This window comes from Parasteatoda tepidariorum, chromosome 5, assembly GCF_043381705.1.
Source record: "Parasteatoda tepidariorum isolate YZ-2023 chromosome 5, CAS_Ptep_4.0, whole genome shotgun sequence".
Lineage (NCBI taxonomy): Eukaryota > Metazoa > Arthropoda > Arachnida > Araneae > Theridiidae > Parasteatoda > Parasteatoda tepidariorum.
The window spans coordinates 34,560,116-34,577,980 of record NC_092208.1 but is presented as its reverse complement, the minus strand read 5'-3'; the positions used below and the strand labels follow the sequence as shown (position 1 = coordinate 34,577,980).

The window sequence follows — 17,865 nt, the reverse complement described above, 5'->3', positions numbered from 1 at the left end:
TTTTAACTTATTTACGTTAGTAGATTCCATTTCAAATGATTATATATGTCAGCAATCGTTTAACCCTATCTCAACTTAAGTGTAAAAGATATACAATTGTTCACAATAACTTTTTACTTTTTTTAGGTTAATGAAAATACTGTTGTGGAAAAAGAGCCACATTCAACCGAAAACCTCGCAAAAGATTGTGATAATACATCCAGTAAGTGACACATATAATTAATTTAATTTGAAAACAAAATAGGAGATAATATAGGATATAAAATAGGAAACAAAATAGATAATTGAAAATTAAACTCTTCTCTTATCAATATGCATATAAGTGAATGTGGGTTTGTAGAAAAGTGGATAAATAAGATATCTGGCATACCAAACAGGTACATCTAGTTAGTGACATAGTTCTAGATTGTGATAGTACATCCAGTAAGTGACGTAGTTCAAGATTGTGTTAGTACATCCAGTAAGTAAGTGACATGTTTATTCATAACTCGACCTGCCCTATTTAAGGGCATACGAAGTAAGTAAGTGACATAGATAATTAATTGACTTTAAAAAAATATTGACTTACGCCGATTAAATATTAGTCTCTTCTTAGCTGCAAGCAAATAAGTGAGTATGGTTTCGTCTAAAAGTGGTTATATAAAATACCTGGTACGCCAAACATGTGCAGATCAAACAGATTGAGCTTAAGGTGCAATTTTTAATTACAAAAGGTAGCATCTTTTTTTTCGTGTTAAGACGAGAAAGGGTCATTTTTGAATGAGTTCCTCTCGTTTTGATGCAGGTAAGAAGAATATTCAAAGCTTCAGTCAATAAGCGTTCATTTATTAAGTCAATTACAAATTCATTTATTTGAGCATTCACTGTGGTATGTATCACTTATTCGTATATAAATTCTTACTTTCAATCCTTTTCCCCCATAATTTACTCCCTTATTCATTTATCCGCTTATATATTCATTTGTTCACACGTGCATTAGATTTATTTCGTATTTCTTCATCTATTTCTTCTTTAATTCCTCGTTCTTCATTTAGTAATTTTTGTTTCTATCATTAATTGATTCATTTTTTTTTAATCTCTACTAGATTTTTTTTCCTTTTATATCACACATTTTGTAAACAAAATCCCGTTTATTCCTGATATTTTCACTAAAATGTATAATAAATTTTTTCCCCAGAGGAATTAATTTCAGAGGAACTTATTTATTTCTTAATTTTTTCCTTATTTAATTCTAATTAATTCATTTATTCACTTGAGTATTTTGTTATTTACACTTCAACCATTTCTTCGGTCATTTAACTCAATTGTTAAATTGATTTTTGTCTTTCTTTTATTGGTCCTTGTTGCTTTTAGAAAAATGCAAGTTTTATTTTCCTATTTTTTGCTTTATAACGAATCTGTCAAAAATAATTTACATACCTCTTTTGTTCTAACTTCATCACACAACCATTAAAATATCTTGTTTTTTATTATCTTTAATACACATATCAATTTAATATGATGCTATATTATTAATTTCCTGTATAAATGTAACGTTTTCTACATTTTATTCATTTGAAACGTCTTTTAATTACATGTTTTATACGAGATTATGTGCAATACTTATGTTTGGACATGCATATAATGAGTTTTTATTAGGGAGATTAACCAATTGACACATGAACGTAAGCAAGTGCAAACCGGTTTCAGACGCGGTCTCGCGGTTCGTCAGTTGAGGACGTGTTTCTGTGACTTTTATGTCCGGTGTTTATATGTTTCGCAGTTTTATACTTAATTGCAGTTATTTGTTTATTTTTTGTTTTGTGTGCAGTGTGTAAAAATAAATATTTTGTGTGTATAAATAATGACTTAGAAAATTTTCATCAGAGGTAAAAAAGGCGATCTTTCACCATGTAAAAAAAGCTGAAGTAATAGCCCTCTTGAATATTAAAATATTTTCAAACCACGAAATATCACAATATCACGAAGATTGAAGGTTTTTGAATATATATATATATATATATATATATATATATATATANAACGTACTCAAGAGCGTAGTATATATATATATATATATATATGAACAAAAGTAACTAGCGCCAACTAATAATTAACCAACTCATTTAATGTATAAATTGTTACTTTAGCTAAATCTTCAGATAATTCAAAAGGATGTTTTTCAACCACAACAGCGTAAGACCTAAAACTGAATTTCTTGAATTAACTAAAATTTTATTCAACAAGTGAAGATAATCAATTAATTTCAAGTTATAATTTAATATCATAGCTACTATTTATGTATTTCAGATCATCCAAGCCCATTATCAAACAGTAATCATGGATTTAGCTGCTCAGGAGATGAAGAAACTTCAATGGAATGCAACAGGGTATTGGGGAAAGCAAGGGCTCTAGTTGATTATACTCCCAGTCCATACGATAAAGACGGTCTCGCATTTAAGGTACAGTATAAACTGCAGCATCTTAGAATTAAAAGTTAAATCCAGGATAACTCTTCTTTCTAAAATGGCAATTTTAGTTAAACACATGACGCACAAGGCACAATTGACTTTTTCACTTATGAAGCATATTTGTGATGTTCTCATTCTCTAGAACAAACTAAATTATACTAAGTGGTATGGCAGTCCTTGAAGGGTCAAGATCTACTGTAACCATCACAGTTTTCTTGACTTTTGGCTCTGGGGTGCCGGAGCAGATTTTTCGGTTGGGTGGTCAGTCCAAAGCAGATTCTCCAGTGTTTAGTCTCCAAGTATGTTTGATACCTATTTTATCGTACCATTGAAATGATGAATAAATCCTGTCGGATCGGAGAATAGGACCCCAGGCCTGTGGCATGGCAGAGCTAAGTGCTACAATCCAGTCACAGTGCCTCCAATAGAGTTAATTAAGTTAAAAATTCCACACTAAAATGTATTTCATTCTTGTAAACACATATTTTAAAATCAAGAAGAGGCCCATTGCAAAGCCAAAATCTTATTTTTACTCCTATGAATTCTCCTTTGAATCTTGTTTCATTCATTGTAAGAACGTTTGATGAAGTTACAAATTCCTTACATCAACGTTTGTGTATGGAAAAACATTGATTTATGGTATATACTTTAAATACAAGAGTTTAGATTGCATCTTCATAGATAAATAACTCAACTAACGGATATCAATGTTATGAATTCTTGAAAAAACTTTCCAACTGTAACCAGAAATTGTAATGGTGTAAATTAAGCACATTTAGCTGTCCATTAGTTCCGTGGAACATACAGGGCTATTCATAATTCCCTCCGGGGTTTCGAAGCGTTATAGTAAAAAAACGAAGACAAATATGGCAAAAAAGAAAGTATGAAATTATTCCAATAGTATTCAGGTTTTAATTTAAGCAGTTGCCGGTAGATGGCAGTAGCGTGTACCACTGAAGCCAGTTGTAGTAAAGAAAACTGGCGTTTACAGGAGGAGGGAATTATGAATAACCCTGTATTTGAATTTTTTCATAATTTTTATATGAATACCGATTGATTAGTAAGTGAATTCAATACTGATCCGACTCTATAGCCCATGGATGTGCTTTCTATTCCAATTTATCTCCTTTGAAAAACGATGCCTTAGATTCATAACTTCATAACTTTTATATTATCCCTTTCATATTTTCGTTTGGTCACTGCTTCTTTTTCTTGTCTTTATACTATTCTGCTTTCTTGCCGTTGACGTGATTTTGTCCTGACACGAATAGTTGTTTTCTGCTACTCAAAACGTGCCAATTAATATTTAAAATATTAAGCAAACGAATTTAAAAATGCATAAAAATTTATTTTCAAGTTCAGTTGGCAATTTTTATTAAATAGTTTGCAAGAATATCATGTATACTTATGTGTTTTACAGGGATTCATATTTTAATAAGAATTGATTTCTTCAGTAAGTTAAAACCGATTAATAATTGATTGGTTTCCGTGCCACATATCGAGAGGAGCATGTTCAGAAAGTTTAAACTTTAAAAACTGTCATTACTTTTACATAAACTTTCAACTTTTTCATCAAATCAGTTTATAATATATAGTTAGTTTATAATATAATTATATCTCTCCAATAGATTACGGCATTACGAGCAAACGGATTATGGAATAGCAATAGAATTCAGAGGGCGTTCCACTGGCACTATATAGCGAAGCACGTCAATTTTGTAACGTGATCTAAAATAACTCAATTTCAAAGTAATTGAAAGTATATCATTCTACATTCATGAAAATGTATTTCATGATAATGCTTCTTTTTCACGATGTTTGAATTGTACAAAAAAAAATATTTATTGTAAAACAGTTTTTGCCTAGAAAAATCAACATAGCCATTTCCTTTCACTTGAAGTCCAATATATTAATCAGTTTATGAAAATTAATGCTTTTATTATTATTTCTAAAATACGTATAGCGTGATTCTTAAATTGTAATTATTACGATAAAACATTGAAAATAAATACAAAAATCAAAGTTAAACTTTGTGATGAATTTTATTCTGGAAAATCTTATATCTAAACAAATAAATTTCATTTATTAACATTTTTAAACGTTTAATACATGATAAAATGCCTTATGTAATATAATCAACTATGTATTTTCATCTAGATTTTTTGTATTTTTATAGAAAGGTGATATAATTGAAATCTTGGCAAAATCAAGTTCCGGTTACTGGGTTGGACGATTAAATAACCATATTGGAAGTTTTAAATTCATTAATGTGGAAGAAATAATAAACGATGAAAGGCGTTGTTCACAGAGGCGTATTTCATATTTTCAGCAAACAGTCGAACAACCAAAAACATTAGAAGAACTGTTGGAGCAGTTGGATTTACAGGTAATGTTTACTAAATGATAAAAAATTAAAATTTGCAAAATGAAATTAAATTTGTTTGTTGTCAATAATAATAAAGAAACAAAATGATAACTTTTAAACAAAGTGACTACTAAAACTATATTAACTGCACTTTAAGAAATTAGGAATCAAGTTACGGTAAAAAGCACCGGCACTCTGGTTGACCGTACTTTTTATCTTAATCATTTCTCAAATAAAACTGATTTTTGATTTATAATATAAGAAAAGTCATAGAATTCTTTTTACTTAGCAAAAGTCTAAAGTTGCACGATGTTTGGAAATTCTTTAATTGAAATTTAGTTATGCTTTCTTCAATACATTTATTATCTTTGGCCAAATTTATTTTAAATTTACGCAATTTTTAAGTAACCTATTTTCTCCAATATCTGAGTTTTCAAAAAGTAATTAAAAGGAGACTTAGTATATTTAATATTAAATAGATTAAATGCTTATCAGATTAAGAAGGGGTAATTTGTAATGGGACTAAATATTAAAATTTAACTAGTCTAGTAATAAAGTTTTATTACTAATTAAACTACAAATTTAATAAGTAACTGATAATGGGGAAGGCAACTGTTAGCTAAACAGAATAAAGTTTTGTCCTAGGTGCAAATTTAGAAAGGAAATTTATAGCAAGCTAAAAAATAACTACTCTGAAAATAAATCCGAATGAAATTGATGCATTTTACGGTAAAATGGATTTGATGGATCGTGCACCAAAAAGGACAGTACTTTATTTCGAAATTTGATTAAGAGTTTTTTACACTGTGCTTATCGTAATAAACATTTACATTCAGAACGTGTTTCGGAAACTTTGCTTTTTCTAGATTCAGAACAATGTAAATTTAGACTTAAAAAATAATGCTTCTCTGTGGTCTAACATTTAAGTCTGTGTTACTGATGCCTTGCGTTTGAATAATATCCATGTAAAAATTGCGAGAAACACGTTAAGAAATGCTCAGAAATATCAAAAACATGATTTTGATCTATTCACAATAAAAAAAATTAAAAAATTATGGAATAGATTTTTATATCTTCAAGAAAGAATACGAAATTTTTTCTTCCTAATGAGTCACTTTCATCAAAAGCTTAAGTGCGTGTTAGGAGTGTTTTACGTTCACCATGAAAAGATTACGCTAGACACATTTAGAAATGCTTAAAAATGTCAAAAACACAATAGATCTAGATCAGGGTATTCCAACTTACATGAGGCCGGGACCACAATTTAAAACACCAGTCAAATGGCGGACCCCAACTTTATCAAAATTTTAAATAGGACATTTTTTTGTTTGTAGGAACATTAAATATTACTCTCAGATTTTTATCAAGTTGTACAAAACAAAAGTGTTGAATTACAAGTTAAAATAAGTCGATTTTTACCTGAGAAATACATTTTTTTGCACCGTTGGGATGTTAAATTTCACAGAAACGAAAGAAATTAGGTTTTTTTTCAACGAAAGAAAAGTATTTTAAACCAATATAGATTTTTTACGAAAATTGTTCACAATAAAATGACAACTAATATATTTTAGCTCGCGGGCCACAAAAAACGGCTTCGCTGGCCGGATGTGACTCGCGGGCTCCCAGTCGGTTACTACTGATCTAAATTCAGAACAGTGGAAAATCGGGAAATGAAGTACAGTGAAACCTGCCAAGTTGACCACCCTTGTAAGTTGGACACCTGCATAAGTTGACCTCAATTATCAAGAACGTAATTTTTCCTATATAATATAAAGAAGCAAAACCTTTGTAAATTGACCACCTGTCTATCTTGTATGTTGACCACTGAAATAAGTCAATTTTGTCTAGGAGTATTATGAAATTCTATTCTAAAACCCTCATAAGTTGGCCAGGAAAAAAAATTCTGAAAATTTTCTGTCATTTTGCAATGTATGTTAAAATTTCACTTGTTTGGTGAAATAGCGTAAAAAGCTAATCTAAACCCTTTTGTGAGTTGACTTCGCATAAAAATCTGGGGAAACTGTAGGGGGTCAGGTTTTGACCATTTCTTTCATTCAAAACATTGGGCTGATGTAAAGTCTAAACAACAGCGCCAAACAACAATGAGGGAATATTTTTATAACAAATAGGTTTGTAAGTGTAGTAATAACAGAATAAATTTCAAATGATTTTGTTCTGTTAAAGTTTTCAAATTACATGTTTTCGTGTTCTGATATTTTAAGAGATTATTTTTATTAAGCACTTCACATGCATAACTAACGAATAATAACGAAATAATTTTTTTAAGAAAGTTAGTAAAATATTAGAATTATATGTAACAAATTGAAGTTCATTCAGGTTTAAACACATTTCTTAAGATATTCACTTGGCTACTTTCTAAATAAAATTTTTAAGTCAAGTGAAAAAAAGTTTTTAAATATATAGCAACATGATATAGGAGGCGAAAAAATAAACAATGACACAACCCCTCTATAAGTTGAACACTTGTCTAAGTTGACCACTAAAACAATACACCACAAGTGGTCAACTTACACAAGTTTTACTGTATACGAAAAATTTTACTTCATAATGACTCAATTTGATCTTTAGTTCAAGTCCGTGTTACTATTTGTTTTACGTTATCCATGAAAAAATAACGCAAGACACATTTTGAAATAATTAAAAATATCAAAAACACAATATATCTATATTCTGAACAAAGGAAAATTGGAAAATAACAGAAAGAATAGGAAAAATTATACTTCGTAATGACTCATTTCAATCTAAAGCTTAAGTTTGTGTTACGGATCGATTACGCTTAGGCTAATATTCCTGAAATAATTGCTGTAAACGGATTAAATAATACTCAAAAAATCTAACAAGCAATTTCTCTAGATTCAGAATCTTAAGAAAATTTGAATTAACTGTTGAAGGACCATGAAAGAATGAAATAGTTTTTACTTCGTTATGCCCCACCTCGATCAACGTTTACGTACACATTTATGTTTAATTCCTTATCCCTAAAATAATAGCATGGAATTCTCAAAAATGAATTTAATTTAATAACAATTAATAACCAATAATTATTTAACTTAATGACACTAGTTTACTAATATGTTTATCTAAAATTGCATAAAAATCATCTAAATAAATTTTTTTCTTCATAAAAGCATTGTTACGAATAAGACAAATCTTTTAAACATTTATATTAAGAAAAGCTGCATTTAGTCTGTTATTGTTATACAATTTTAAAAATGAACCATCAAGATGGCAATCCGATTAGATATCAAGAGTTATAAAAGTATCGATTACCAATGTATCCTAAATTATATATTTTTTTCGTTTTTTGCAGCACTTGCGCTTTGTGAAAAGAATTTTGAAAATTTAATATTAAAAGAAATGTATCAATTTTGAAAATAAATTCTTTAATTTTTTCAAGATTCTTTTCTTCCAATAAAAATCAGTTCCTTATTTCAGGAAATTAAAATCCTTAATAGTCAATTTTACAACCTTTTCGATTCAAAATTCATTAATATACTAAATCAGTTAAATTAAACTGTTTTGACTTAGTACGAATTCATAGTCAAACGATTATTTTACTCTAAATGAAAAATAATTAATTGAAATATTCGTTTATATTTTCAGATATATATGAACGTATTTGTGTTAAACGGATATCATAATCTAGAAACATTGAAAAACATTGATGAACAAGAGCTGATTTCACTTGGATTGTCCAATTTCGAACATAGAATGAAACTTTTGAATGCATTAGATCAAAATACAGGTAAATTAATGAAATAATAATAACACCAATACATCGAATAACATTGTATTTAAAACATGCTTTTACTGTATAAGAAGTTTTATAAAGCTGTTAATGATGCAATTAAAATGCAATACACTCTTTTAAAAACAAAAGTCATTTTAATTTTCCCTCGCCATTTAACGCAAGTGCGTGTTACTTCCAACATAAAGTCCTCCACAAAGAGAAATTTGTTCCAATGTTTAATCCAAGAGTTCCTTTGTCTTCTGAATAGTGTTCATAACTATTAGCTTACGGAGTTGAATATTGATAGTCATAAACTTAGGATTGTGTCATCTGTTCAAAATCTGATACTCGCTAAAATTACAAAATCTTTGTGTGCAAATATGATAAGTGATGAGTTGTAATGAGCTTCGTAGTCGTATATTTGAAACCTCCCACTCTCGATTTCGTTATTTTGTTTACGCAATATTATTAATAGCTGCATTCGTCGGAATCATTTGGCGGACAATATATTAATTTTTGGTGCGAAGCAGATCTTTAATATTGATTTAAATTTAAAAAAATGGACATCAATATTTTCCTAAACACCTACGTATGCTAAAAAAATTTTTAAGAACATTATTAAAAAAAATTTATTTTGTGTCAATATCAATTGCAGGAACCGTAATGGCTCATGTGATGGAGCACGTGCCTCCCGATGAGATGACCCGGGTTCAATCTCAACAAGAGCAGGTCGATACGAATTCCGAACCCGGTTCGCACCAACCACAGTGCGGACGTAAAAATATCCTCAATTTTTGACGGATAATGGTTGGAGCCTCCTCACAGTAAGGCTAACAGTGAGAGGTTTGCCTGATTTTCCACTCCATGTAACGCAAATGCAGTTTAATTCCATAAAAAAGTCCTCCACGAAGTCACATTTCTCCCCATACTTGATCCAGGAAGTTCCTTTGTCTTCTGGATTTGGTTCAAAATTACAAGGCATGCGTGGCCCTGAAATCACTTATAATACAAATACGATACAATACGGGTTGTAAAAGGTTATGTAGACCTACATTTAAAGTACCATTCTCTCGATTTCATTATAACGCATTTACTTACTTAGATTACGCAATATTAATCATAGTTGTATTTGAGGTTTATTAGTTTTTTTTTCCTATTTTTGTTATGTTGCAGTTCTTCGATATTGATTTTAAAATTAGTAAAAATTAAAAATTAAAATATTCACACTCATTTTTTTTAATTAAAAAAGTGAGTGTGAAATGTTTCAATAATTGACAGTTCGTGATAAAATGTTCAAATGTTCGATAAAAAATACTTTTTGAGTATCTCCCGGAAGTAAAGTAATCATGAATCTCGCAGTCACTCATGTAACGTAAAAATAGTTTATTTCCATTTAAGAGTCATACGTATGATTCTTTTAACTCTATTTCAATGAATTTATAAACTTATAAGATAGTTTTTCTCTTATTTTCTTGAATCTTTATTAGATTAAAAGTCGGAAGAATACGAGAATAGGGGGATACTACAAGAAATCAACAATATGAATAAGATATTCGTCCAATCTGATAAAACAATGATTGTCATAGAGAACATTTCATTTATTTTAAAATTAGCCATTCTATGAAATTAAGAATACATAATATTTCTTTTCTACTTTCTAGCAGTTTTTTAGGCATTTTATAAACTGGAGTGAAGAATAATAAGAACCGGTTAAAATTTACGATAATGTGAATTACTACGATGAGTACTTGCATTATTATTTGTCTAAGAACAATATCTTTTTTTGCTGGTTTTGTTCAAAATTCTTGAAACTTATTAACAGTAGATTGGCAATCGGTAAGAATTACATACTTTTATCAAAAAATTGCACTTCCTACCTTTTAATGCATCATAATTATAAAAAAAAAGGAAATGCCGATATATCTGCTAAAAAAATATTTTTAATTCCTAACTAAATCTTTGATAATTTTAGTGATATAAGCAAAAAAGTAATTATTTATTATTTTTTTTTTAGGTTTTATTAACAGCCACGCATGTGATGAAGCACCTTTATTCACACATCAGAGAACTTGCCAGGACATGATTCCTAGTCCCAGACGCTTTTCAGCAGGTAGAAAAGAAAGTGATCTTCGTTCTATCAACTTACCTCCCACTTACAAAACGCATCTATCGAACTCTATTAAGTCAAATCTCGAATCTCAGTATAGAAATATTGAGACCAATAATTTAGATCATGGATTACCCTCTGTTTCTAGATCGAAACCAAATTGCAGTGACACTAAGCAGCAATTTGATTTGGAAAAAAAGAGGGATATATTAAATATCCCTCTGCAGGAAACGCCGGACAAATTTTGTTTCTACTCAGACCTCCAATCGAAAGAAAAAATACACTATTCATACGGGAATGGTATAAGCGCTTATTCAGAACAACTCTACATTTCGAGAGCAGGACTTATTATAGACTCGCCCATTAAAGAACAATTTTTTTCGCATGTAAACTATTTAGAGAAATTTTCTGATCTTCCTGTATCTGGTCAAGTTTTGAACCACCACATGAATGGAGCTGTTTATCCCAGCAGTGGAGCTTACCTCACCAAAGAGGAGAGATATTTAATGGAGTCATCAAGGAAAAAGCTAAAAGACCAAATCCAGGCTTATAACCCAGATCACGAACCTTTCGGTGTGAGCCCCGAATCAGAGTTTAATGGCTATGTGAACCCACCTCAGGAAATAGAGTATCGCAAGTCTTCTTCCGCTAGTCAGAAAAATGGTGGTAAGTCTTTGACATTGCCTCGCAAGACTAGAGACAGTTTAAGTAATGATTTCCTCCTGTATCAAGTGGCTGATACTAATCCAATAAAGTCAGAGAAGAAGTCAAAAAAGTCTAGGAGGAGACGTGAAAATTCTCAAATTCTGCTACAGTGTCCACCTCAGTATTTTTCTACCCTAGACTATTTCGTGGCAAAGAAACTTCAAGATGAGCTCATTGATTTATGCACAGAACCCTACAGTGATAAGGTAAATATTAAAAACTAGTGATAAATATATTTATATAGCTTTAAAGAACTTAATTCCTGACAAACCAAGACGTGATGCAGTTGCGGCCTTCCGCTTATATACAGGCCACGATTGTCTTTCTGCTCACTTATACAGCATAGGCCTTTCCACCACGACTTTTTGTCCACTTTGTAAATCTGGAGAGAAATTGGGTAGGGACTACCTGCTTCTATGTGGGGCCCTTCATGGACACACTGAGTCCTCAAGATATTGGGAAGCAAGAGAACTTTTAAGGCAATGACTTCGGTCTTCTTTCCTTGTTATTCGACGTGCATTTGTATTCGCTATTTATTTCATCTTTCTAATTGTACCTTTTTGCCTTGCCATTGGAAATAAAGAAATGAAAAATTAAAAAAATTTTTAAGAAAAACTTTAAAGAACTATAGAGATTGTTCCATATGTATGTGTGGAAAATAAAATACCCTGCATGACTTTAGATGTAATGATCGGATCTTCAATTTTTAGGACTCAAGTTTAAGGGTACGACAGATTGACCTCAAATATGCTAATTAATTAGTAGAGACGATATTTTAAGACACGAAATCCCACACAAAAACGTGCTTCCTCGGAATAAATACACAATTATTATGATGGACTCAGATTTCTAACCCCCAAGATATAAGACGTATGTAGGAAGTAGCCGTAATCTGGCAAACATGGGCCCCATAGTTTGGTCAAGAGAGCGGTCCAAAGTTTGGACCCGATAATGTTAATTTTATTTTTTGCATATTTTGCCATAACTCTAGAACTTTTTAAGTGAATTGAAAGATATTTGCTCACTGCTATGAAATTCGTTTATCCAAATATATCTCATACAAAAACATCTTGCAGTAAATATTTATCATTTTTTAACATTTCATTTAATAATAGTTGAAAGAAAAAAAAGAATTGCCTGACATAAAATTTTTACACCTTTTTGAAAAATGCAATTTCATAAAAAAATTCAAAATTAGGGAGAAATCATTCGAATGGTATCTGAGATAGCTAATTTTTAAAATATCGTATATTTAGAATTTGATTTTTTTTATTTATTTAGAATTATGTGCTTTGAAATTTGTATTTCACTATATAAAATTACGTTCTTTAAGATAATGTAAAAAATTGTGTAGCTTACATTTCAAATGTTTCAGGTTATTATTAAATGAAATAATAAGAAGTATTAAATATTTACTAAAAGCTACTTTTTATGAAGTTATTTTTAAAAAACGAATTTCATAATGATATGCTAAATTTTTTCAATTCACTTTAATAGTTCTTAAGGTATGGCACAATACTCAAAATGTAAAATAAGCACTATGGAGACAGAACATTGGATCGCTTTCCTGACCAAATTATGGGGCCATATTTCGCAAATTGCAACTATCCCGTACATTTTGGGGACAGAAATCCAAATCCATCAAAACATGGTGTATTTTTCTAAAACAAGATTTGTTTTTGAGTCTGATATCGTAACTTATATCGGATGCACTAATTAAATAGTATATTTGAAGTAACACCCTCGAAACTTTACGATGGAGTCCTAGAAAGTGAAAATCCGATCATTACATCAAAAGTTATTCAGAGTGGTCTGTTTGTTTTCTTTTTTTTGCGCACTTTGCATATTTTAGAATCCATTCCAAATATATAGTAAAAAAGTATCGACGTTTCTTACCATAATATAATTGCATAAAATAAAAGAATTATACGGACTGACAACGCTAGAAAAAAAATTTTTTTTAAGCATCGAAACCATTTTGACCACGTGACGAATCCTTAATTACTTTTTACTAGTCAAATTTCAACTGCTATCAGTTTCCTCTGTCAATTAAACAGTTTTATTTAATATTTTTAATCCAGCTTCTAGTGATTATGATTCATCCAGCTTCTATTAATATTTTACCTTTTTCCGCCCTTAAATATTAATTTACTTCTATTTTAATCACTGTGATAATGGAATATTATGTTTGGGTATGTTCGGAAACGATCCATTATTTTTTTTAAAGAAAGCATCTCTTTCTTTTATTGCAGACTGGCTTTTGTGGTATACCACCGGCCTTGGTTCAGAGATATGCAGATGAGCTTCAACAAGATATATTTGACGTTGCGGAATCCCTTGACCGAGAAAGAATTCATTCGTTACAGCTACGTGGTAGACAAGCTGTAAGTAATTTAATCTAGCTCTTATCATGTAGCTTAAGGCCTGGTTTCTAAGGACAGGACGCCGTCAGTTGGAAATCAGCGCTAACCTCTGATTGGTCCATTTGTGAGTTTGATAGTATACGTCATCGAGCGCTCATCTTGAACTACAATTGCCGTCCAACTCAACTGCAGTTGGATTACAACGTGACGTTAACCACAGAAGTAATGGCGGACAACATCCAACAGCACATTGAAATCAGCCAAGATTTTGATTTTGACATTAAACATAGCTTCTTCATTAAACATAGCACTCTTCATTTAGCTCAGCTATAATGTGTTTTTTCTTGGACAAAGTCATTATTTGTTCTCTAAAACACTGGTCGACAATAACAAAATCAATACAAATTCAAAATAAATATTTGTTTACGTTATTAACGCATGCGCAATGAGAGATAATGTCTGCGTTGGACCGACTGCTCACGCTGAGCTAACAAAAAAGTATTTTTTTGGCGTCAGCTCTACGTCAACTTTCCGCTGACGCCCAGATAAGGCGCTAGTTCTAAGAAACCAGGCCTTGAGCTAACAAACCAGTATTTTGTTGGCGTCAACGGGACGTTGACGTCCCGCTAACGCCCAGATAAGGCGCTTGTCCTAAGAAACCAGACCTTTACACTAATACAAATTTCTCGGACAAAATGGTTAAATAACAATTTATTTAAGTGTTATTTTGCCATATTAACACAAAATGAAAATAGAAAAAATTGTATTCTAACTGTTAGCAGTGAGAAAACCCGTTCATTAACTGCTTTCACATAATACGGTTAAACCAAATCTTAAATACACCAACTAGGTCCACCTAATGAAGTCACTTAGTTCCTTGCAAATAGGTTTATGTTATAGTCGAGCTCAATTGCAAGGAACNTGGTGGTCCTGAAAGAGTGGATACCACCTCTGGAGAACGCACTAGGTCTGCTTATCGGCAAGACCGATTGTGCAGCTCATTGGAAATAAAAAAAAAGGTTTACATTATAGTCGAGAGAGCAAGTCTGTCAATCTCTTGAGCGACAGAACGGTGTTTAGAGTCCCAGCGCTGACAATACACTATATCCTCCATTCCCTTCAGAACATGAAGAGCGTCTAGTGTCCTGCACTCCCCGATTTATAACCCTGGTCACTAAGAATACGATACTCTCATTCCCTGCATAGATGGCAACACCATGCTATAGCTGCTAAACTATCTAGTTGTAAATGGTTAAAGAGCAGTATAGATTTAGATTCATGGTTTTCCAACCAGTCTAATTGTAGTAAACTGTTTAAAAACTGTAAAAGTAAAAATATTCTTTACCGTAAACTTTATGCTTGATTGGACTGACAGACTGCTGTCAGTTATTTTACCATAATTTTAGAATGAAAAGTTTAACTGTGTACTGTATAGACATGTAAAACTTCCCTTTTATTCGTTTTTGTAAGATTTCCAAACTTTGCTACTTCAATAAAAACTTTTTTTTTGCCACGTGCAGCATAAAATAATAATTTTCAAAGCATTAATTCCTAAATTCTGCTCCTCTCCATTAATATTCTTAAAGACTATTCGTTAATCACTATTCTTTTCGTGCCTGAATTGCAACTTTGCAACGTTGATTTGCAGGTAATCAAACAGTATCTAAAAACTGAATTTTTCCAAAATTGACCTTCATGCTATAAACTTTCATGAAATATTTAGGATTTTCTTTAGATTTAATGATTTCTAAGAAGATAATTTTTTCTATTTTCATTTTTGTTTGTGAAAAGATATGCGTTTTTTTTCCATGCTGGTTAAATTATAGCTAGTGATGAAACAATAAAAATACGTTTTTTTAATATTGTATGTAAATAAATTGAAGTAAGGGGAGAAAAAAACATTACGAAATGACAGAAAAAAAGAAAAAAAAGTGGACTAAGTCACAGGAAAACAATTCTATTTAATTTTCAGTCATTCGAATGTTATTGGAAATGGTTAAACAATCGATTTTTGTTTTTATATCGTGTGCTTGCTGCGTATTGCAGAAAAGTAGCCACCCATCCCTCGAAAATTAGAAAATTGGCCAAAAAAGTGCATCAAACCACTGCTCTTGTTCCCGAGATATTCGTGTAAATACTATTATAATACAATTTGAATTTTATTATTTTTTTAGTATAATTAATTGTTAGCTTTAAGAAATCGAGAACGCTGATATAGTAACGGTAACCTTGAAAGGGATATTGACACCACTAACAACGCTCAGGTGACTTTTGATTCACTGTTATATGTGTAAAATATGCTTTTTTTACACATGATAAAATATGGTAAATGTGGTAAAATTTTTAAATTTTATTGTGACACCTTAGAGCATGGCATAAAAACCTTTTATTTGGTTTGATTTACTTTTAAGTTTTGTATTTGTTAACTAAATGCATTATAATCAGAACTATAATTTTGAAAACCAGAATTTCCCGTAAACTATAACCATATGAACGAAAAAATTACCAAATGAATGGTTTAAATACCATATACTTTCGTATTATTAACCAGAATTGGGGATTCTTTGCTACAGAAATGTCATTACCATAAAGAACAGTTATTCAGTTTGCAATTTTGTACCATAATATTACGCATATTTGCTGCAACCATGAAGTCATGTTGAACCATGTTTTGTTCAAGTTACAATCGTGTTAATACCACACTATGGTTTAACTTATTAACCCTTTGCTTTACTATGCTGTACAATCACATGTACTATGCTGTACAATCACATGTGGTCCACATGTTGTACCTGCCGTAAGCAAATGGTTAAGGTTTCATAAGTGTGAGTGGCATTATAACCTTACAAGCTGCAAGAATTTACTAGCAGTGTGTGGCACAAATCACGAGGAATCTTTTTTACTAAATCAACGTAATGATTATTTTCCTTAATAAACAAAACATAATTATGTTTCAGGTACCAAATGATTTTCTGGCTGATTCCTGTTGTGAGCCAGTTGTTGAAGCCAACTATAACAGCCTTTTTGATTGGTTAATATCTCTAGGTCTCCCAATTTATGAGAAGTTGCTGAACAAAAATGGCTGTACTGAGCTATATCACATGATTGGTGTAACTGATAAGGACTTGCAACGTTTCGGAATAGAGAATGCTAAACATATCCGTCTATTAAAAACTGCCATAGAAGCTCTGCATATCCATATAGAGCATTGTCAATACATAGCATAACACTGACGTTTTGGTGAAACAAACTTTGGTGAAACATATTAATAAGCACTGGCAGTTAGTAATTTTTGTGATCTACACCGTTAGGATAAAAGTAATTTCTTCTTCTAGGGAAAAAATTGAATTACTAAAATTTAAGAGCTTGAGTAAATTATTTGAACTATCATTTTCAAATTTTAGTGAGAAAATGTTATGGAAACAAGATATTTAACGAATTACTATTTTTTTGTCATATTCATTTAAAGTGTTTAAGAAAGTGTGTAATTGCAATCCAATTACTTGAAAATTGTAATGAATAACGTTAAATGTAACAAAATTGATCAAGTTTTAAACATTAAACTAGACAAAATAATCGGACAGTTTTATAAGAAAAAAAAATTTAAAACATTCAACGTCTTTTAAATTGATTCAATAGAGTATAAGTAAATAACTTGAAGTATCATTTTCCTAATTTTATTCAGAAAGTAAAAAACAAGGTGCTTAACAATATCAATTTAAAGTATCTATGAATTAATTATGCAATTAAAATCCAGTTACTTGCAAATTATAGTTACATTAAATTTAACAGAAGCTTACAAGATTTAAACATTAAATTAGACAAAAAAAATCGAGCAGTTTTTAAAGAGGTATTGTGTAATTAAAGTCCAATTATTGGAAAATGATAATCAATAGCATAAAATGTAACAAAAATCTACAAAGGTTTAAATAACAAATCTGACAAAATAATCGAACAGGTTTGAAAAATAAATTTCAGCGTCTTTTGAATCGATTTAATACAAAATTCCAATCAAATCATGAATATTATTTAATTAATTTATTTTGTTATTAAATTAATTAAAATATTATAATATGTTAATCAATTTATGTTATTAATAAATCAATTTATTTAAATTCATATAT

At 30.5% G+C, this 17,865-nt stretch overlaps 1 protein-coding gene across 1 annotated transcript in view; it reads left to right on the top strand.

Moving 5' to 3' along the window:
• LOC107436158 (SAM and SH3 domain-containing protein 1) overlaps window positions 1–17,655 on the top strand; it is a 103,727-nt gene extending 86,072 nt beyond the window's left edge. The window contains exons 10-16 of the mRNA XM_016047750.3: window positions 127–202; window positions 2,290–2,441; window positions 4,627–4,836; window positions 8,440–8,581; window positions 10,581–11,584; window positions 13,631–13,762; window positions 16,699–17,655. Coding sequence (XP_015903236.2) covers window positions 127–202; window positions 2,290–2,441; window positions 4,627–4,836; window positions 8,440–8,581; window positions 10,581–11,584; window positions 13,631–13,762; window positions 16,699–16,968 — 1,986 coding nt within the window. The 3' untranslated portion in view covers window positions 16,969–17,655. The remainder of the gene's footprint in view (window positions 1–126; window positions 203–2,289; window positions 2,442–4,626; window positions 4,837–8,439; window positions 8,582–10,580; window positions 11,585–13,630; window positions 13,763–16,698) is intronic.
• The last annotated feature ends 210 nt before the right edge of the window (window positions 17,656–17,865 follow it).